At 52.0% G+C, this 22,008-nt stretch overlaps 6 protein-coding genes across 6 annotated transcripts; 3 read left to right on the forward strand and 3 right to left on the reverse strand.

Moving 5' to 3' along the window:
• Positions 1 to 265: 265 nt before the first annotated feature.
• Positions 266 to 1,483, forward strand: CGGC5_v016931 (uncharacterized protein; the record flags this gene model as incomplete). The annotated part of the gene is made up of 1 exon (XM_032025889.1): positions 266 to 1,483. One exon carries the CDS (start codon positions 266 to 268, stop codon positions 1,481 to 1,483), a length of 1,218 nt encoding a protein of 405 aa, XP_031877548.1.
• A 1,056-nt stretch (positions 1,484 to 2,539) lies between these two features.
• On the forward strand, positions 2,540 to 3,732 carry fdh-3 (S-(hydroxymethyl)glutathione dehydrogenase; the record flags this gene model as incomplete). The annotated part of the gene is made up of 2 exons (XM_032025890.2): positions 2,540 to 2,888; positions 2,966 to 3,732. 2 exons carry the CDS (start codon positions 2,540 to 2,542, stop codon positions 3,730 to 3,732), a joined length of 1,116 nt encoding a protein of 371 aa, XP_031877598.2.
• A 624-nt stretch (positions 3,733 to 4,356) lies between these two features.
• Positions 4,357 to 6,217, reverse strand: CGGC5_v016933 (Acyl-coenzyme A oxidase 2; the record flags this gene model as incomplete). Its single annotated transcript, XM_032025891.1, has 4 exons — positions 4,357 to 4,895; positions 4,944 to 5,915; positions 5,969 to 6,028; positions 6,091 to 6,217. 4 exons carry the CDS (start codon positions 6,215 to 6,217, stop codon positions 4,357 to 4,359), a joined length of 1,698 nt encoding a protein of 565 aa, XP_031877549.1.
• Positions 6,218 to 10,459: 4,242 nt separating this feature from the next.
• On the reverse strand, positions 10,460 to 11,281 carry CGGC5_v016934 (uncharacterized protein; the record flags this gene model as incomplete). The annotated part of the gene is made up of 2 exons (XM_032025892.1): positions 10,460 to 11,002; positions 11,063 to 11,281. 2 exons carry the CDS (start codon positions 11,279 to 11,281, stop codon positions 10,460 to 10,462), a joined length of 762 nt encoding a protein of 253 aa, XP_031877534.1.
• A 5,542-nt stretch (positions 11,282 to 16,823) lies between these two features.
• CGGC5_v016935 (Baeyer-Villiger monooxygenase) lies at positions 16,824 to 18,644 on the reverse strand (the record flags this gene model as incomplete). The annotated part of the gene is made up of 2 exons (XM_066153649.1): positions 16,824 to 18,506; positions 18,594 to 18,644. The coding sequence occupies 2 exons, from the start codon at positions 18,642 to 18,644 to the stop codon at positions 16,824 to 16,826; spliced, it is 1,734 nt and encodes a 577-aa protein (XP_066006777.1).
• A 2,160-nt stretch (positions 18,645 to 20,804) lies between these two features.
• Positions 20,805 to 21,254, forward strand: CGGC5_v016936 (uncharacterized protein; the record flags this gene model as incomplete). The annotated part of the gene is made up of 3 exons (XM_066153650.1): positions 20,805 to 20,826; positions 20,884 to 20,977; positions 21,032 to 21,254. 3 exons carry the CDS (start codon positions 20,805 to 20,807, stop codon positions 21,252 to 21,254), a joined length of 339 nt encoding a protein of 112 aa, XP_066006829.1.
• Positions 21,255 to 22,008: the final 754 nt, after the last annotated feature.

A 22,008-nucleotide genomic window follows, 5' to 3' on the forward strand; every position in this document is an offset into this window, starting at 1 on the left:
CAATGCAAACCCCTCATCAGTGCCCGTGGAGTGGATACCGTCGGACACTTTGCAATGTCGCAGAATCTAGCTGCTCGTAAGTGAGCACTCTCTACACCTCATGCACGCCTGTAGTATAGAAAAAGAGACAATTTCGTCAATTTTTGCTTCTGCCGGTCATTGCTTTCATGCTTTTCTGTCGTCGTACATATAAGCATGCAAGACATCTCGTCAGAACGTGTCTGCTGGCCATCGATACAGTTCCAAACCCAGCCTCACCGTGACAATGGGTTGCACTTCCTCGAGGCTATCAGGCAGCCCACAGAAAGATGTAGATCAAGGCCCATTTATTCACTACCCGCTGACCACCTTTCGTCCGCCGCGGTACGCATACAACGAACATAATGAGGCGTGCCGTGTGCTACGACTTTGGGATGATCAGGGCGGGAAGTCTCGCAACTTCACGTTTGTCGTCCATGTCATAAACAACAATATACTCGATAGCTCGCAAAGGCTCGCCCAGGCCAAGCTGCTAAGCCACATGCAGCAGCTAGCGTCTGTCCATGGGGTTCGGATTCTGGTCAAGTGTCTTGATTACCTCTCTGAAATAGAGGAAGACCTAGATGCGGCTGAAGAGAGACAGCTATACCTGGATATGCTGGCAGCTGCATCTAAAGCAGACGTCGTCCGTCTGTGGGACGGCAGACCGGCGGTGGCTGATGAGCAGCGCGTCGAAGAGCTCAACACTGCCGAACATCGAGTGAGTGCCGTCATCGAGAAGATCCGATGGAACAGGGATCTAGGCGACGTAGATGTCAAGAACCAGGTCGAGCCAGAGATTGTTGCCGCCCTTGCTCGATTTGCCAAGACCTGGGACTTGGACGAGTTCGTGGACATGCACGAAAAGATCACGAGCGAGCCGCCGACGTTGAATGTGACCGGCATATCGAAGTTGCAGGCCCAGTTCATCCTACAAGCTCATGTTGCCCAGGCAAGCCTTGCCAGTGACAACGGAGCGACGCCGACCATCTCCATCAGCTTCGTTCCGGACGAAATCCCCAACGTAACCCTCATCAACATCAAAAAGCAGTGCAGGGCGCTGTTCGCTCCGTTGGCGAAACGCGTTCAAGAGTCCGAAAAGTCGCTGCGTCAAGATCTCTACACGATGCAGCTCATCTCTCTCGGCACCCCTCATGGCAAGGGCGGACAGCAGTGGAAAGAATTGGACGACCTCGGACAGGCTGGCATGGATATCATCGGCCATCTCCACCTGGACGCGGGCCAGATACTGCTGCGCGGCCCGGGCCCGCTCCTTGGCCAGAAGATGCTGTTGGGGTCTGTGGGACCCACCGCCGACCGAGCTAGGGCAAAACAGGAGTCGGAGGCAGGTTTGTACGGCGTAGGAGGTTCCCAGGTAACCCGCGAGGACATGGAAGCATGCGTTTGCCAGAAACCAGGCATCGCTCCTGGCGTAGAGTATGTTCAACTGAGCCAAGATGGGTAGACAAGAAGCAGCCGTCAATGCGCAAGGCTTGTCGTCTTGTTAGTCGTGCTGCTTCCTAGGCGGACGTTGTGCGTTTTCATGTGGATGATCTGGTAGGAGGATGGAATGAAGACGCATCAGCCAGTGTTGTGAGTATTGGACAGCCCCTCAGCCTCCAGATTGCGACTGCATTCTGTAAAGCCACGCAAGAGCCCCAAAATATCATTACAATCCGCTTGAGGCCCTGCGGCACCACACCTTTTCCTTACACAAGGTCTGACGATATCTGGAGTGCTCGCCTGCGATCCTACTGCTTATCTTGCAAGTGAACGCAGACATGCATTCGAGGGCTAAATTTACACCACATTAGCGTGGGATGTAGGGAAAAAGCGATCAATTGCCCCCCTCAAGAAAGGTTTCTGGCGTTGCTTGCCGGTCGATCATGGCATCACTGGTCATTTCCACGTAACTACGAGGAAAAATTGTCTCTGGCGTCCCCACTTCCCTGATGCTATCGATAGAGGTCCAGATTCGACCCTGTATATGTGGGGTTTATCATCCTTCGAAAACATTCATGTAGTTGCAGGGTTGTGCTGTGCTGTAGCTGGCGTTGTCTCGGCCGAGTCCAAAACTGCCTTGGGCCGAATCGTTTCTTATCCTCGCCGCGCGGTCGATAATGACTAGGTGGAGCAAACCTTGGCATGACAACCCAGGAATGAGCGCTGGATTTGACTGCCGGAATTGCGGCCCCAACAATGAAGAAAGCCAGATACTGCGATCGGGACTGTTTTGGCACAGCTGGCAGGTCAGGTCTCGCTCCTTTGGTGTTTGTTGCCTCTGGGTTTCGCCGCGGATGAGACGGTCTCGATGAAGAATGCCAATTGTCGGTCTCCATTGCCTATATATAGGTTGGTATCATCAAATTACAAGTCTTGAACCATCGTACGACAGAGCATCCAAAGCATCCCACAGCACATACGAACAAGAGCATCGCCCAATCCACGCTAGGCAACGAAAGCCAACAGGACTCACCGAAAAAAAAGCATGTCTCTTCATCTTTCTTGGCCCAATGCGACAATGCGCGCCGTCGTTTATCATGGCACCCCTTTCGAGATGACAGTCCAAGACGTCGCCAGACCAACTATCGTCAACGAGACTGATGTCGTTGTGCGAGTGACCACCTCGGCCGTATGCGGATCCGACCTGCATATCTATCGCGGCTACATGGGCGGTGCCGTTCCTTGGACGATGGGCCACGAGGCCGTCGGCTACATATCGGAGATTGGTGACGCCGTGTCCTCCGTTTCCATCGGGGACTATGTGATCATCCCCGACACCGTATCCTCGGATCACTTGGAGATTGAGCCGACATCAAAGGAATACTTCGGCTTCGGCAACAGCGAAATGGGTCTCGGTGGGCTCCAAGGTATGAGCAATCCAGCTGAGCACGTCTCAGGGTACCCCAGGGCTGAGAGCGCAGTGAGCTGACGTGAAGACGGATAGCTGAATACGCGCGGGTCCCTTTCGCCGATACCAATCTGATCCCGATCCCGTTGACCCGCGAAACGGCCAACTCGACGATCGAGCACGACTATCTTACGGTGTCGGACATCTTCGCCACGGGCTGGGCCGGGATCGATTATACCGGCTTCCAAGCTGGCGATTCTGTGGCCATCTTCGGCGCGGGTCCTGTCGGTCTGCTTTCGGCGTACTCAGCCATCTTGCGTGGGGCTTCCAAGGTCTACGTCGTCGACCATGTCGAGAGACGTCTCGAGCTCGCAGCATCCATCGGGGCCATCCCCGTCAACTTCGAGCACGAAGACCCCGTCGCCCAAATTCTGGCACGTGAGCCACGCGGAGTGATGCGCATCGTCGACTGTGTTGGTATGGAGGCTCTGAATTCCAACCTTGAAATGGATGAGAGCGTTGTCGTACGACAGATGATCGATGTGGCCCATTTCGGAGGAGGTATCGGCCAGCTGGGTGTGTACAAGTCTCAGGACAGCTCGCCAGGAGCACCGTACGGCAGTGTTATGTCGCCCACAATTCCCTTTCCTGTCTCAACCTTCTTCGGTAAGGGCCTCAGTTTTCGAACTGGAGCTGTAGACCCGAAGGAGTATGCCCCCCAGTTGATTGATCTCATCAACAGCGGCAAAGCCCATCCCAGCTTTGTGATCAGCGCGGTCATTGGGATTGAGGACGCGCCAGAGTACTATAGCCGCTTCAATGGGAAGCAGGAGGCGAAGGTCGCCATCTACTTTCCGGAATAGACTGGTGTACAGAGTTGAAGGTTCGTGTAGTTATATGTTCAGGGGGAAGTAAGGCTTCTCATGAAATTCAAATCGATCCCTTCAGATGCCCAGGGCCACGGCTCTACCAATGCGTCCCCCAGTATTCTTCCTATTGAGATTCTTCAGATTTTATCTTCTCTTCATCTCGGTTTCACCAGCTGATGAATGTATCCCGATGAAGGGCACGTATTGAGATACTGTTCGCCGCTGCAGTCGTCCACTGCAGAGAGTCCGGATCGTCGTGTGAATGGACCCCTCAAACTAGACAGGAGCATGAGATGGTATGGGCAGCGCTCCATCGGGTTATTTTCTTAGTGGCACATCGAACCATGCCGTCGCCGTTGCTAGCTTACGAGTCAACGTCTACCAGCCAGTCTTGGTCACCGAGAGGTTTCTGTGAGTGAAGCCAACAAAACGTTCGTTACTGACTACATCGTAGGAGGAGGCAAAGCCAGCAAGCGTACACCGTCAGGGCAAACCGTCCGAACTCCTACATCACTATCAGGCACTTTTATCACGGGCATGGTGGTATCTTTCATTTGTATCTTGCAAAGACGCATCAATCGACGGCATGTCAAACAACTCTCACTATATTTTCCTAACTCAAAGTCTTGACTTTGGCGCCTGCTCCGCTATAATGTCATCTCTGCTAGCGCCAAACGCCGGCAACGCCTTGATGAACGTCTTCGTGCATGTCTCGTCGACCAACGGGGCCGTGATGTATGCCTTTGCATTTGTTCTGTCCACCAACGAGGGCAAAAGGGGTAGAAGGTTGCCGTATGCCCGTTTCTCATTGTCCCATAACATAGACCGGGTGCCGTAGCCGTGCTCGACAAACCAGCTGGAACTTTCCTGGATGCAGGACGCCTCAAACAAGTCGAGCACTTCAGTAATAACGTTGCCTTGCGCTTTTGCGGCCTCATATGCCATGCGCTGTCCGATGGCCTCCACAACTGCTCTACACCGGGGGAGAACGCCATCGTTGTAGGACGCGCCCCTGATGCTACCAGACAGATTCGATGTAAGGGCCATTTGGCTCACGGCCTCCTCGAGTATTCCGTTCTCGTACAGTGCAAGAGGTCTTCCCGGGTCGACCGACTGTGGAAGGCGATATCTGTTCATCAGGATCTCGGAAGCTAGGCCTGTCGGATGTCAGCATTCAAGCGCAGGTTCGCGCTGATAGAACCTACGGATGCTAATGACCAGAGTATCGCCTTCGGCCACGGAGTTTCCTTGGAACGTCGACGCGAGTTCGCTTATCTGGTTATGCGCGTACAATCCTTGCCAGCCGCATCGCTCCGCCAACTCGGAAAGCAGACGAGACGACCGGACCACCAGGACCTTGAAGGCAGTGGCGATCCCTCTGCGGACGTCGGCGCTGTGCTTCGGGTTCATGAATTCGCCAACGCTCCACTTCGCGTAGGCATGCAAGACTTCTCCGTGCGCTAGTGCTTTCAGGATCGGTCGCTGTTGCGTGCTGAACTGCATGATGGGCAGCTTTTTTGCGTCTCCAACCAGACGACGCTGGCTGTACGTGGCGGCGATACAGCCTGCGACCCTGATGGCAGACACACCCATGATGGAGAGAGAGAGCGTGCCGACGGACACCCTCCAGATATGGGCAAGGAAGCCCTCTCGCTCGTTGTCGACTCGCGACAGCGATCCGAGTAGCGCTTCGGGTCGAAGGCGCACGTTCCGGAACGTCGTGATGGAGTGGTCCAGCGGTTTGGTCCCGGGTCTGACAGGAAGCACACGCGACACAACGCCATCGCACATGCCCCCGGCGTCATTGATCCGCACGACGAAAGGCTTCACCCCTCGGTCATCGCCGCTGACGATGAGCCGAGCAAAGACAACTGCAACACGGGCCATGCCAGCCAACGGCGATGTGGGAGGCATTGCTTTAGCGGCGCCGATGGTCGGCGTGTTCAGGCTGAAGGACCCGTCTGCTTCCATCGTCGCAGTGGTCTCCAGATTTCTCGCATCGAGGCCGTGGTCAACCTCTGTCAACATGAACTCTCCACAGGCGCGGAAATTCAGGAGCTCGTCCAGTATGGTGTTGAGATCAGGCCGCTCCCGAGAGAACTGAGAAATCGTGCCGATGCATAAGTTGAGATGGATCGTTGCGATGATGAATGCTGTCATATCCCGGGAAGACACCGCTAGTATAAACTCGATCAGCTTGATCAACTCCCCACATGAAGGGAAATCTCACGGTTGAAGTGGAAGTCCCAAAATCTTGGAGACAGCTCGGCGATGTCATCGATCGTCAGATCTGGTGAATGCTTAGCACAAAGGTATTCGAGACCCCATGATAAGCACATATGCCCTCCCTACCTTGGCTCAAGCATATCGCCCTGGCACGCTTGTAGTGCAGTGGGATGTTGGAGGGAGATGGCTCGTGACGACCGTCCTGTGTGACATCCCAGATCGTGTCGAGTAAGAGTGACGTGTCGAAGTCCATGTGGAGGCAGTTAGATTGGCTTCAAGGAAGCGAAAGCTGAACGAGACTGAAGGAGCCGCACAATAGAAAGACGTGCTAAGAGAAGGGAATAGTCGAGACAATGATTCTAAGGGTCAAAGAATGAGTTCCTCGGTTTCCTCCGCAGTACCATGAGGCTAGAATCCATCCTTAAAGGTGTTCAGTCGCTTTGTAGCTTGCATGAAACCTTGGTATGTACAGTATTCCGCGGCTCAGCAAAAGAAGCTATATTTCAAGAGGCTGTATTTGACCTGGGCCATTTCCAGACTCATACCCATCACGCAAGATTAGCTTGCATGTCTTGAGCGCAGAGCTTCTAATGGCGTTTAACGTGAACAAGGGTGCAACCAAAGGGTCAAATTCCGGCTGTTTCTAGCTTCGTCCATCTTCACAATAGCCCTTCTACGTCACACAAGGGTCAAAATACAAATACATATTCGAGATGGCTTCAAATTTATTGCGTAGAAACATCCAACAGCAGTTGCTGCACATATCTTCTCGAACATTTCTTAACCCTTCGCTATTCACGTTTGACATCTTCCTCGCTGTCTTGGTCCCCAACGCTGAGGATGAGTGCCAGGTCCGTCGAAAACTGCCACATTCTTCGACAATTGGCAGCGAATTTGATGCGAACCATCACAGAGTACACGCTCCGAGGCACAATGGATCCTGGTCAGCAATCCGCCTTGGAGTTCGATATCTCAAGAATGGCCAGCGACATACAGCATATGATTCCTTCCCCGAACAACCACGAGGGGCAGGGGCGGCATGCTTCCACTACACAGGTGCCATCAATTTTCCAGCCTTAGGGTTGAAATTCCATCGCGACTTGGTTCACACTATTCGGCGGTGTCAAATTTGAGGTGCGTTTATGGCAAGCCTGACCCTACATGGATGAACGAATGTCTTACTCACGTGGATAGGACGTAGTGTTGTTGGCGTCATCGAAGTGACTGGGCAGGATTGTTGACCGGTATTCTGTAGAATTCAGGGTTATAACAAATTTACTGTCGTGAGATGAGGCATCACAAACATTCTCTCTTCAGCCTAGCCGTAGGATAGGATACAGACTGTGGAGGAAGTAGTTCGAAGATTAAATTCACAACCATCAACTAATTATGCATAAGCTAACGTGAGACTTCGTCACGGATGCACAATTATTGTTCTTATATTTAGAAACGGGATCTCTCCTTCAGCTTCACGAGACCTACTGTATGTGTTGAGAACCTCCGGTCTGGTTTTGCTGATAAGAAACTGCTTGTGATTTGCGTGACCGTTAGATTCGGTCATGTGGCTCCATAAACTGCTGATACGGTTTGCAGACGCCTCAACAATCTTCATGAAGTTTAGCCTGTCGTGAATATCCATACTGGCATAGAATACGCACAGACTAGCCCATATCATTAGTCAAAAATCTCAACTATCGGCTGCGTAAAGTGGAAACTATAGAAGACGATACAATTCTAACGCCGTCAAATATCTTCTCCGTTGGGGACGAATCGCAGTTCACAACCTCATCGTCACTGTTGGAATACGCCTCCACAAACAAAAAAGCGAAAGGCTCATTCGTCGGCGCATATCTGCGTAGCAAAACTACCAGCTGCTTTAGGTGGCTTAAGTAGTAAGGAGAAGCATTAGAGCAGCCGCAGCCCAGTCGTATTCGATTTAACGATTCCACTTCCTTTTCTTCGGTCCCGACTTATCACACCCGCCGGCAAATGATCCATGGTGAACACAGTCCTGCAATGATTAGTCATGAAGACCGGAGAAAGCGACAGTTAGCTCTTCACGTGATGCAACTCCATCAACAAAGCAATCGTGGACTCGTTACTTCCTCTTCAACGAATACGCCTCAAAAAGTGAAGGCTTAGCATTACGTACAACATGACTTGTGGAAGAATAGCCAGTTGTGACCGCAGCTATCGCCCGTGAACGCGCAAAAGGCACGTCCGCAGGTCACAGGTGCGGAAGCTGCCGACCACGATTATGAGGGCTCCGCTTCCGCCAGATATGCCCGCGCCCAAGATCAAAACCCACGTGGGGTCCAGAGCCATTTTTGCCTCCCGCGTCCGCCAGCACCCCGGTCGGCAATTCCACGAATCGCTCGCCTGTTCCAGCTGTTCTAGGCCCAGTCTAGACCCCGCTCCGTCGAGAGCAAATTACAGATGTTTACTCGCGCAGACCCTGCAAGTCTGGTGGTTTCCTCCTGCCCCACCCCAGCGTCCATTCTAGGATTAAGCCAGATGCGAGACTGTTTATTTTGCCAACGGCCAAGTGCGGGTTTGTGACGTCATCGCACAAGGGGTGGCCCTGCCTCCTTGATTTTGCAGGTTTCGGGGAGTAGAAAGAGGAGTTAGATAGAAGTATAAGTAGAGCGTTCTTTTCCCAGTCGGAATGAGGACTTCTCTTGGTGGGCTGGGCCTCCCGCCCCCATCGCTGAGTTGCCGTTGACCTTGTCTTGACGTTGCCATATAGCGATGCCGTTGGATATTTCCAACGATGCCAGGCATGGTATGTTTTCCTTTGTTTTCCGTTGGATGAGTATTCCCAGCGTTGCCAGGCATGGTTATGCTTCCGTTGGATGACTATTCCCAGCGATGCCAGGCATGGTTATGCTTCCGTTGGATGACTATTCCCAGCGATGCCAGGCATGGTATGCACTTCCGTTGGATGAACATTCCCAGCGTTGCCAGGCATGGTCATGCGGGCGGCGAAATTCGGACTCTGCAACCTCCCCGTGGTGCCGCCTGGGAACCTATCACGTACGTGATAGAGCCAGTGCAGAGACGTGACAGCGTGGGTGCAGGCGGTGGTGATAGCTGCGCGCTGAAGCTAGTCGATTAGTTCATTCAACTGCGACGATCCTTTAACTACCCCTACGGTCATCAGCAGGGTGCTCGCCATATCTAATGCAATCATCTCTCTCAAGCTTAGAATACGTACATGACTCCCCATTCGTACACTTTCATCGTGATTGCAAATGTTGCCGGGGCGTACGTATAGTATTGATGGCATGTCTCTTTGATGTCCTTTCCTTAGGCATGTAATATCTGAAGCTGTTAGCTGGGGTGAATCTTTCGGTATAGGGTGCGAGGTCCGTGACGTTAGTTGGGCGGCGACGTGGGAGCGCGATATCGAGCTTGCACTGCGATGATCTGGAAGTTTCACCTCTCGAGCATCAAGCAACAGCCGGATCGGCGCCATTGAGGGGGAGACAGTTGAAGCAATACAATGCTATCAGTCGCTGTGCTGTATGCCGGTCGGCCCTTTCCCCAAATATCCTAACAGGTTGCCAGGAGCTATAAACGCCATCTCTGCGACTAGGTACGCTTCGAGAAAACAGCAGCACATATCCCCCCACTGCAGTCGGGCTCGGGCTAATAGGCAGGGCTGGACATTGGCATTGCTGAGTACAACCTTCTCCCTTCCTGGCTGTTCTCGCCGTGAAGAACAGCCACTTTCGAAGGTAAGAGCCATTACAGCCGTGCCCGAGGTTTTCAGGAGCGAGCTGTGCTTTATTTAGCCAGCAAGGCGGCGAACATGCAGTAGATGTTCTCTTTTTATTTTTGTTTTGGTTTTTGTTACAGTATCTCACATGCTCGTATTCTCTACGCCGTGCACCAACCAGCACGGTAGACAGCACCACACCCGAAATATCCACGTGTACCAGCTTCCGTCATGAATACGCCGACGATCAGCAAGATCCGCTGCATGCGCTGTCGCAAGGAGGCCGAGCTTACTCCGACTGACGATCCTGAAGACGCAGGCATGATTAGCATTGGATACAATCTGTTTTATTGCATTCAATGCGCCAATGAAACCGGGCGCCGAGAAGCGGGCTGCCGAACCAGCACTTCCGTCGTCTAAGACCTCTGGGAGAGGGGACCAAGTGAGCAGGCAACCCCAACATTTGCCCAGTGTGCCTAATGCTCTCTACGTTACAGACACACTATCTTAATAGCAGACGCAACTCTGGAAGACATGAAGTTCGGTTTCCGGGGCCACGTTCATACCGCCTCAGATGAACCTCTTCTCTTTGAAAGGCATACTGGCTCTCAGACTAGTCCAATAGAACTAAAGGATAAGCCACAGACATAGTTCGGATGCATCCAGGAAATATAGCTATAAAGCTGGGATCCAGTACAAATCTCGCTCCTGATGATAGTCAATATGAACTCCTACAATATTACAGTGGCCAGCCCCAGGCAGACGGATCACATGCGCTTATCGTCTGCGGTTCCGCTGTGACGAGCCCCGCCATCTATCTTGATGAGCTGCCTGGTACGGCAGGAGCCGTTCCTGGCGGGGCATGAGCCGCATGTGCAGAGACACCTGCTGCAGAAAGCGTTGCACCCTGGCCGCTTGCGTCCTGGAGAGGCCGGCGTGCGCCGCTCTCGCCGCCGGTGCCGCCGGAGCTCTCGTGTCTTGCGCATTTACCGTCTCCCATCCGGAGACGTCTCCGGACCGCCCGTTCGCCACCCTGCGCCCGGACTCCACTGCTTCGGAAACGCCGTGCGCACCAAACATGCCAACCAACGTATCCGCCCGATGGATGCCATCAGCGACAGCACCATCGGGCATCTCTTGCTTGATGATACACTCCTCAGCATTCCGGAGGGCTGAGTCGTCGGCCATCCGCCAGTCAACTTGGGGCCAGTCCTCCGTTCTCCTCTCCCCGCGCCTGGCTGTATATGGTGTCCCGATGTGGCCGATGGCCCCCTCACCAGCACAACCGGCGCCGTTGATGCCGACGCTGTTGTCGTGGGCCTGGGACACGGCTGTGTTCGCATGAGCTGTCTTCCGGGGTGGCTCCGCACTGAGACTTACAAACCCATTCACGTCCGGCATGTATTGGCCCCCGGGGACGTACACGGCCCCCTCCAGCCGGTCATGCGTCGGGTTGAAGTAGACGACAGTGGAAAACACCTGGGATGTTTCGCCTAACTGGATGATTTTCCCCTCGGCGCTCCTGCCGGATTTGCGGACCTTGTCTTTGGCTTTTTTTTCTTCGGCGCTGACTTTTTCTCTTGTTGGTGGATTGGTCATGGTTGCGACGGTGCTGCCCTGCCTCTCGGTAACCGTGTCCTGCCAAGGGACCCGCAACTTTGACCGGGCCTGTCTGGGACGGCAGCGCGGTAACGTTCTCACATATGGCCTGGAGCCAGAGTGAGGTCGGCCCGGGGTCCCACAGCGTCCATTTTTGACCATCTCATGTTCCGCACCGGCCCACACGGCCTGACTTCCTGCTCCGGAGTCAGATTCGGCTCCTAGTGAGGTGCAGATCCGGCCGAAAGTGGCTCGTCACAATGCGATCCGCCCTGGGTGTGACCTCTCTCGGGGACAGGTCACCCCGCTACGATCTCGACCCTCGACTGTGGTCTAGGTCGTCTGCATGGACTGCGGTCTAGACTGGACTTGACTGTGGAACATACTCGGTTGTTTCCCAATCATGCTTGTCCCATGCCTGGCACGTCGACAGGCAAAAAGAGCATGCCACCATACAAAGTCGGTCTCTCTGGGTTTGAGAAGTTGATAGCAGTGTCTGGATCCGGTTCAGCAGAGTGCAGATGTTCCAACATCGCGTCCGTACATGCGGCATTTTTACGCAAGTTTTCATTCTGTGGATAGGATACTTAGGTGGAGAGGTCATCGTTAAACGGGCAAACTCCAAGGGGGAGGGGATGCAATTCAAGGTATACCATCGAGATGGCCGAACTCGAAGCCCACTGTCAGGTGATTGTCGTCTCGCAAATGGGCTAAGCCCAATGATATTTCAATTCACATCGTAGTATGTACAGTATAGATCACTAAGCCAGGTATGGAATGTCCCAACGTGAGCTGGTGTGAGACGCTTTCAACTCACTACACACGCTTCCCAAACAACGGATTCTTTCAAGAGGCCTTGCAGCTACTCAGGGTTTGCGACTATATGCATTGCACAATTGATGAATTTCGTATGTATTGTTGAAGCAAATGACTGTGACGAAGCTGATAGCGCAAAGTCGTTGTTGCAATCTCGTGCCGGCCAAGCGACGCGCAGCGGTTGTCACTGATGTCGCCTTCGGAGCTTGTACGGCTTCAAAAGACGTACCTTCGCCATTGCGAGATCAGGAAAACTCTGCAACAGCCGCAGGACGCCTTCGATAGGCTCATAGGATGATATACGCCGCATGTGGACAGAAAAGTGGCGCCGAGTCTCAACAGTTGTCGTAACGAAATTCGGTCTCCCGTTCCTGCCTCCGAGTTCAAGGCCAGTTACTGCGGCTACTTTCTGGACTCGCTTAGTCATGGATCAAAAACATGATGAACATAAGCTCCTGTTGCACGGACACAGTCGCGGCTGAAATTGGTTTCCTGTCCCATGCTTTGGGGTTGTGAATACATCTTAGCCGCTTATGTTTCTTTAGATAAGCGAGATAGCAGGAGCCTACCACCCTTGCCACGTAGCCAGATGAATACGTCACCAGAGAGCAACAATCAGCTTATGGTGTGATCGACGTAGTAATCAGAACGACCCCAAACCGTTTACAGAGATTATGTTATTGGCAGGGTTTGTGACAGAACACGAGGCCACCTGCTCCACAAGACACAGAAAGTCTTCCAAAGCAACAAGCCCTTCTCGACTGTCTTGGATGTCGGGTGATCTTGGCATTCGCGAAGTAACGGTAGTCGGCCACACTATTGTCCGTATAATTCCAGCGATGATCCGCGCCTAATCTGGAACCACGCGACACAGTAAGGGAAATTTTAGAATGCCCTGTTCAAAAGCGTATAGTACTACCTCTTGCTGCGAATATATAAAGACAGCCATAGTGCCCTCAGACCGCATCGACAACGCATCCTTCACCATACCATTCTCATATCATATCCGGCACCAGAATACGTCATCTACTTCCAATACACCACCAACTGGCTCCGGCCTCGGAAAGACCCTTCAGATGGAAACGCAACCAGTTCACCGTACCAGCAACAAAGACGAGGCCCATGAGGTCTCGACGATGGAATGGCAAGTGAGAAGAATTCAGGGACACCGCGAAATTCATGGTGTGATTCACTATGACGTGGTCTGGGAACCGACCTGGGAACTCGGCCGCAGACTTCAGCACATGGCAACAGAAATCATCGCTTGGAACAAACAGCACGATTACTCAGATTATAAAAGACAGCCATCTTATCGATCAGACCCTGTTCTCAAGCATTGGTCGGGCAAGGTCATCGGGCGAGATGAGAGGGACGGCGAGACATACTACAGGATTGAGTGGGAGACCACTGTGGAACCGGAGGCCAATTTGGAAAATGCCAGCAGTCTCTTGAGCGAGTATAAAGGCCATAACACAGATTTAAGCGCAAGTGTTAATGGTGGGCATATGATAACCCTATGAGACGGCAGGGTTTCAATACTTTCAGACCAAAGTCTATATATATAGATGAGACAATGTGAGGAGACAATATTTGAGTAGTTCTCTATAATATAATGGTTCTCTGGTGCTCTATTCTAGTCTATCGTGATAGAATGTAGGCAAGTTGGTTCTGATTACATTCTAATGCTCATCTTACTCAGCTACGTCCGGTTAGTCGACCAGTGAATATGAGCCTCCGAAGGTCTTGACGTAAGCTCGGTTTGAGCCTTTTCTCGATGTACGTATTACTCTTCGTATCATCAAACGCGCATCTTGTCGCGCGAATACGTGTTCTCCGGACGCTGTCATGGGGGGGCGGGGTTGGGTTGTACTATGACTTAGGATTCAGGCTTCCAACCTGATAATGTGTATTTCGGCTCGCCGAACCACTGACAGCACACTCAATCACTGTCTTTCTGTCTTACTCGGGAGACACAAAGCCAGAGGTTCGTTCCCATCTCGGCATGATGACAGAGACGAGAAGAAGAGTGGGAAGGTCCTCGTTTAGTCTGCTCCACTGCCCCGACTCTTGGGGAATGAAGAGTGTCCGTAGTACCAACCCGAGCTCGCCACCGGAAGTCAAGATGAGAGTCTCGTTTCTCGCTTGGCTGTTTCCCTACGACCCGGGACCGTTATCCAGGAGCTAAGAATATAACCCCTCCACCGGGGACGGGGGAATGCTACCGGTAGTTAACGTTGTATCATTGGTTTCCAGGAAAGATAAATTTTGCCAGGGCTTACATGAGAAGCGGGGGACTTAGGATGAGCGGCGATATGTTATCGTTATAAAGTGATTAATTAGCTACTATGTCTCATCACTGAAAGGGACGAGGTGTTGAAAATGAACCATGGACACCTCGTAATTCTATATTTACATACAACGTCTTCGTTTCGACTGAATGTCTCCCTCCTCTGTGCCTCTCTTCCCTGGGCTTTGGATCTCGGCCTGCGTCATGTCCCCTGTGCCTGGAGTCTTTCCAGTGATGTCCTCTACTGCCGTCATCGCCAGTGCCATCAACGGAGCAAAAGCGTCATCCGGTATGCCCGCATCATCGTCATCGGACAATTGGCCGCACGTCTTCTGTAACGAGTGCTCCAGTCTCTCGCCTGCAACGCTTGGTGATTGTGGGTCTGTGATGGAATCTGACATTTTTGAAGCCTGGAGCGACATGGAAAACGCTGCTGGCGACAAAGCACTGCACGACAGCTCCATAGGAGACATCTCTAACTCTAAACGGCAGATATACTCGGCTTGTGCGTGAATGGTTTGATCCCGGGCTTTGATCTGTGCCTTGTGTTGTTGGATATCTTTGTGAAGTTGCTGGAGCTCCGCGTCTTTGGAGGTAGCATGCTCGTGGCAGCATAACATGCATTTCGTCATCTGATCTATGATGGCAAAAAGGCTTGGGGTGAGGTTATCGGGACTACTGGTTGTAGCAAGATGAGGTACTTCCATCTTGCTTCAAGTTGTTGTGGAAACTGTCGCGCCGATCAAACATTTGATTTCGGTGCCGACGGCGTTCTTTTGAAAGAAAGTAATGCTACTGGAGCAAACACATATAGTGGTGCCCGCAAACAGCAAAAAGCAGACGAACTGCCTATTGAATAAGCCAGCGTAAAGCGGATCTTGAGATGTTTCTGGCATTGGACAGCCAGAATTAGCCCCTGGCGTGTGGAGTCTGTCTCGTATTTTACATTGCTATGTAGTTCAGCTGTCTGGTGAGTAACTTTGATCGGAAGCTTGTGACGTCAGGAGCCAATTCCGAATTGCCGAGAGTTGATCCCCATTAGGGCGCGAACAAGCAAGCACGCACGCATATCTGCGTTTTAACCTCACAGCCGAGTCTTATTCCGCCGCATCTCAGCGTAGCCATCGTCAACTAGATAGGATTTGTCTTCCAAGTGTTTTGATAATATCGCTGGGCTGGCCTTTGCCTCAGAGATGCCTTTTCCATGAGTATTGTGACTACTTCGCGGCCACTCAATCTTTCTGATGGGATACCACCAGCTCCTGGCCATTTATTCGTCCTGCTTTCGTAAGGGTTCATGGCCAAAGACCAGACATTCTTAGGGGTCCTGCGGCAGCTAATGCACAGCCCACCGACTTACCACAACTAAAGTATGACATGAAAACCAATGGATTTCTGAGGAGGTACTTTGAATCACGATGTGATATGAACATTTGTTGGCTTCTTTGACCCCCATAGCAGTTCGGTTATTACCAACCCAGGCCAGCCTGCATGGCTGTCATAAAAGTCTGTCTGGGTCTGCGTGGTATAAAACCACAGGCTCTCTCTGCTTAAAGACCATTGCATCTTCGTCCAACCACCTCTTAATGCTGTCAGACAACCATGCTGTTCACTGTTCATTTATCAACGCATCTCTTTCGCTCTATTCGTGGCGCACCATGCTTACCAAAGTTGTGCATTCAATGGCAGATCTCTGGTATCATAGCTCAAAAGCTGCTGCCTGGGTTGCTGTTTCGTTTGACAACGTCAAAATCACGATTGAGGCGAACGCTTTACGGTTAAAGACTTTATGCACGTCAACGCCACAACCCCGTTTCATTAGGGGATATCTAATATTTAGCACAGTTACCCGGTTCACAAACAAACATGACGGAAATCAAAGCCCTCGAGATTAGGATCCCTGGTGGGAACTGAAAGAGCCGGCGCCTCCTGGGCTAACCCCTAGAGGTAATCAACCGCAGCTCGCCCTGAACAAGAGCGATTTCTACAGCCTCCCTTACTAGTCAGCACGTTCATGTCGCATGCATACATAGTGTATCAGCTATTCAGTCTATGACGCGACTGCGATTGCTTGGAAGATAGTGCGTAGATTTACGTAATGTTCAATTAAGACTTTTCTTTACACTCAATAACAGACGCTACTGCTCAATGACCATATGCGCTGTGATTTCCGACTCATGGGCGTGAGAACCGGCCTTGACCCCGTTGAAGAATGTTGCCACCCGACCTTGCTTTGGAATCCAAGAGAGGTAAACCCAAAAGGGGATTGACCAGTCAGTCTAGACGAGTGTGCGAGATCCTCGAATTAAAGCGAACATGGAAGAATAGAGCCTCATTGGCCACAGCCCGCGTCCAGTTCACTTCGTTTTCAGAACCAACTGTGGCTATCCAGAACACGAAATCCAGTAGCTCCAGCCAGCAAGGCAACGCGATTGAAACCTATTCCTCCGTCTTGGATACGACAAAGTTGGCCCAGTCATCGAGGGACCGGCTGCACAACTCTCTCCATTGCTGCACCCCGCCCAGAAAGACGAGCGGCTCAATTTTCTTATGCGGGATGTTCGCGCCAGTCCACCACGCGGTGCTTTCACAGAAAATAGTCGACTTGAAGGCGTCCATTACGAGATCTTTCCACGACCGACAAGACTCGTTCGCCGGTTCAACCGAATACAGATTTTCTTCGTGCATACGCTCTAGGAGGCTCACCACCCAGTCGACCTGAAGCTCGATGAAGGGCGGTGCATTCGTTTGCGTCGTCGGCCCTTGCGGCCCGTATAACATAAACGCATTGGGCATATTCGGTATCATCATTCCAAGGTAGGTGCTGATACCATTCTTCCAAGCCTCACTCAATCGAACGCCGTTCTTGTCATGAATGTTCATGTCGAGCAGGCTCCCCGTGACGCAATCGTACCCGGTGGCCATGATGACGACATCTAATTCGTGGTGCGTGGCGGCATTTGCTCGGCCGGTGAGAACTCCTTGTCCATCAAAGGCTTTGATCGGTGTCTTCTTGAGATCTACTATTTGGACATTCGGTTGGTCTAGCGCCTCGTAGTAGTTCATCTCAAGGTTGACACGTGTCGATCCAAACCATTCGAACTGTTCCATAGGCGCGACGATGTCCATCTTCTTGGGATCCGTCATGCGGCTTCGTGTTTTGCGGACCCAAAAGTCGTACAAGCATGCGTTGGCCGTCTTGTCCAATGCGATGTCGCGATAGTTCGATTGCGTGAGACCGAGGCCGCCCCTGTTCCACAACTGCTCGAACAGGCGGTCCCGTTCTGCCTCGGGTTTGCGGCTCAAATGCTCAGGGTTCTGATTGTATGGGAGAGCTGAGGATGATTTGAACTTGGCCTGTGCAAATATGGCGTCGTAGTAATGTTTCATTTCCTCGGACTCTCTGTGCGACAGCTGTCTCTGGTGCATCGGGACTGCGATGCAAGGGTTCCGGACGAAAACTGTCAACTTGCATTCTAACTGAGCAAGCTCCTGGACAATCTGCAGACCGGAGGCCCCTTGCCCGACGATGCCAATCCTCTTGCCCGCCAGCTCGAGGCCGCTGGGCCACTCGGACGGATGTATGATTTGCCCACCGAACGCACTCTGGTTTGGAAAGGGGGGTATGTACGGCTTGTTCATCGAGCCGCATGCGAATACGGCGTACTTGGAGGCAGCAGACAGCCCCTTTGACGTGCGAAAGCGCCAACGTCTGCTTTCGGGATCATACTTCACCTCGTCCACTCGGGCGTCGAAGATCGTGTCTTTTCGGAGATCCAGTGTCGCATCGACGTGGTGGAAGTATTTGCGAATTTCCTCATGACCAGGAAACCGCTCGGTGAAATGGAAGTCGGCCCAGACTTTGGATAGGCTGAACTGATAGGCAGGCGTGTCAGAATCGACCCTGGCTCCGGGGTATCGGTTGAAATGCCAAACACCGCCGAAGTCGTCTCCGCGCTCGAGGATCTTGGCAGAGAATCCTGCTTCTCGAATCTTGTGCAAGGAATAGCAACCGCTGAACCCTGCCCGACGATGATGACGTCTGTCTCGAGCATGTTTGCCGCAGTTCCGATCATTGTGATGAGGGAGGAAGATATGTGATGTGGACGTAATCGCAGATTTCTGAAGTGGGAGTGAATTTGTACAGACGTGAGCCAGTGGTTCGGGACAATACCGGGATCACGCCATCGACTTTGGTATATAACTAACTTCATTTGTCTGTCGGCTTGGTGTAGTCCCTGTCATGGGAACAGAAGCCATGCTGTGTGATATGATCCAGAGCTGTTTCTGGCTCTGTCGTGTGGTGCGTTCTCAGGAGTATTGTCTTCGGGGCGTGTGAGAAGGGCGTGGGGGTAGATCTCACAGGCAGTGGATAGATGCCATTTGGGATCATCGCAGGGCTGCATCTGCCGCTAGGAAAAGCCTCCACCAGACCAGACATGGAGGGCCCCGAGCAGACCATTTCAAGGTCAATTAGCTACCAGAACACAACGAACCCGCGGCAACAGGCGAAACTGGCGCTCAAAAAAGGGCCTGGGTGGACTGCCCCGCCGCCCCTCAACGAGCAATGACAGCACCAATCTCAGCGCAAGAGGACGACAGATCCGGCTGAAAACTGCCGAAAGGCAGAAACTCACTACCTTACCACACTGCACAGGCCGACCGGCTGAATCAGCAGTAACGAGTCCGTGACGTTCTGGAACCCTCCATCGACGTAGAACTCTGACAGCAGTTTCTGTGATTCTCTGTCGTACGAAGACAATGTCGGCGCAATGCGCACTAATTACTGTTAGCCACCAACGATCGCGATTGGTCCGCGTGGCTCGCCACGATATATCACAATAAATGTCCACACAGGGTTTCGTAAAATTTTATTAGTCTACTGCGTAAAGCAGCATGTTCTCGTGGCCGGCTCAGCATCTGGTAGAGAGCTCGGCCGCCATCAAAGGCGGGCGCCGTAGGCCATCAGCAGCTGGACTGCTTCCTCGCTCTTGTTCCGATTGGCAAAGAACAGTGGACTTTGTCCCCACTCTCCGGGAATGTTTGGATCGGCCCCTTGTTGAAGTAGGAGCTCTGCGCAGGCTAGGTTATTGTACAATATTGCGACACCAAGAGGTGTATGCATGAATGGTTCAGTATAGACTCCGTCAGGCACGGAATACCCTTCGTTTTGCCAGTCGATCATGAATAGACAGCAGTCCCTTACTGACGGGCCGAAACCGTCTGTCCCAATATTGAAGAGCCGCCGTAAAATATCATAACCCTCGGTTTCCGCCGACAAATCTGGCAGTCCAAAATCGCCCGCCAGGGTATGCAGGATCGTATCTCCGATCGAGTCACGTAAGAAGAGGTTCGTGGAAGGCGTGAGCACACAGTGCAATGCTCGAGTTTTCCACCCACAATCGAGCTGATGTTGATGCCAGGCATTTGTCGATACCTCTCGGCTGAACAGGCGTTCTGGCGTGCGCACGAGAACATGGAAAATAATGTCATGCTGTTGAGTATGTCAGAGCGCGTCCAGCCATAGTCTAGTGTCAGCGGTACCACATCGGCGCCCTGAGCTTCTCGGTGTTCTTGATCCCCGACCCAATCCCTCGATGATGCCAGTGTTGAGCTAGCAGCCTCACTGTTGCTATCGGCAGTTCTCCAAGCTGAAGTGGTCTCAAATGGATCCGGATACTCGTACTCGAGGTAAGGGGACTCGTCCGCCGGCATATGCTGCTGTACTGGTGCGCCACCTGGCTGCGCGGGATCGTCATCGCTAGAAGTTGGCGTATGTACGCCGGAAGACCATGAATCAGAAGAAGCAGGGGTTTCTTCACCGTCTACTGAATACGGATCGGCGCCGAAGAAAAGTTCTGACGAGTCTCGGGCCGGTTGCTCCATCGTATTGGTTAAAGCTTACGTCAGTAAGTGCTGAGACAAGAAAATACCTCTGCGACACATATCGTGGTATCGGAGGCCACTTGATCAAGGTCAAAATATTTATACTTATCAGCTTACCAGCGGTCAGAATTTTCGTTAGAAAAGCATGAACCGTCGTTCGTAAGCGTCTTCTCGATCTATCAACTGCCCCTATAACGCAAGTTGTGCGGCGCTTTCGGTGTCCAAAAGAAGACGCAGCTACCTTCGCGGAACAGCTGCAGAATCGGCCACACGCTCGGAAGCCTTTTTTTGCCATGTCTGTTGCATCGAATCAGTCAAATATCTGTGCATTCATGCAGCAAGAACGATCGAAATTGTCATTCCTGGAGGGAAAATTAGTGCGCTGATTCTGCGGAAAAAGCCGGCCTTAGCCAACCATACATGACAACATTTCACGCGTCCTAAGGCAGGAGACCACTGGTGGAGATTCAGCATTCTTGCGCAATCGATTCGCAGGCTTTTGAACTTACTTCACGAAAAGCAAGTTGCATAGAGATGAAGGGCTCTTTGCCAAAGGGTAAGTTTGGGTGCAGCTCGACTCCCATAGATTATTCACTGACAGTGCCTCGCCAAGCCATGACGGGAGCAAGCGGTAAGTCGCCAAATCAGAAGCCGCCTGCTTCTGTCCAAAGCGAAAAAGTGAAGCCTTCCATTACTCGTGATTCACGGTACGCCCCATACCTCGGAGCTTGACGCATGCCGGAAAGCTGATAGTTGGTTAGCCACAAGGTCAAGAACGCAAAAAAGCATCAGGCGGGCAACGCCATTCAGACTGTGCCGATCACGCCTTGGGCCACGTCCAGCTGGGTGGCGAATGGCAGACTTGTCATGGAGCTCGTCAATGGCAGGATGGCGTATTATTTTGTGGCCGACGATGGTCGTGTGATAGGTATCTACCCTGGTGTTTGGAGTTTTCCACCAATGTTCCAGTGGTCGTCAAATTAAAAGGTGGCAAGCTGTTGATTTTAGCCATATTTCCAAAGATAGATGCCACGCTGTAACCCGTGTATTCAGTTTCGTTGCTCCTGATTGATGATACAGCGTAGTATTTTTAGGGGTGAGCATAGCTATGGAAAATGCAAGATTTGATGTAGATCATCGTTATGTTCCCGTTGAGCGACGCTGTCTAAAGGTGTATATGTATTCAAAAGCTTCCAAAATTCGCATATTCTGCTAAGCATAGACCTGCTACGGTACATACAAGACTTCTTGGCTTTAAACACATCCTGGCTTTGACTGGACAGGCCCGGTAGTCGCCCCTTTCCCTTTGGGATGGCGCAGCGTGTTGGAAGTGCTTTTGTTTACCATATTGGTCACGAGCTTGCGATGTGCTTTATCGGCTTCTTTCCGTTTCCGTGCATTGCGAGTCCGAAGAGAAGGCCAGATCTTTCAGTCGACTCCAAGTCCCTGAGACATACCGTCCGGTCCGATGACGATGGCTTTTTTGATAGATAAAATTCACTGTCCGGTCAAAACGGCAACGGCGACTCGTCAGCAGCATTTTTGTTTGAATTTCCTTTTCCTCCTCTGGCTGTAGCTGAGATGGAGGTCTGTTGAGTGTGGTTTGCGGGCACGCTTGTGATGCGAAATAGGGTGTTGCAGGATCAGGAAAGAGTAAAAGATCTTGATAAGCATCGGATACTGTTCGACTGAACATTTGAGAAAAGAGATCACCGGACATTATGATGTTACAGTATCT

This window comes from Colletotrichum fructicola, assembly GCF_000319635.2.
Source record: "Colletotrichum fructicola Nara gc5 chromosome Unknown KSG_Nara_v1_contig11, whole genome shotgun sequence".
NCBI classification, from domain to species: Eukaryota; Fungi; Ascomycota; class Sordariomycetes; order Glomerellales; family Glomerellaceae; genus Colletotrichum; species Colletotrichum fructicola.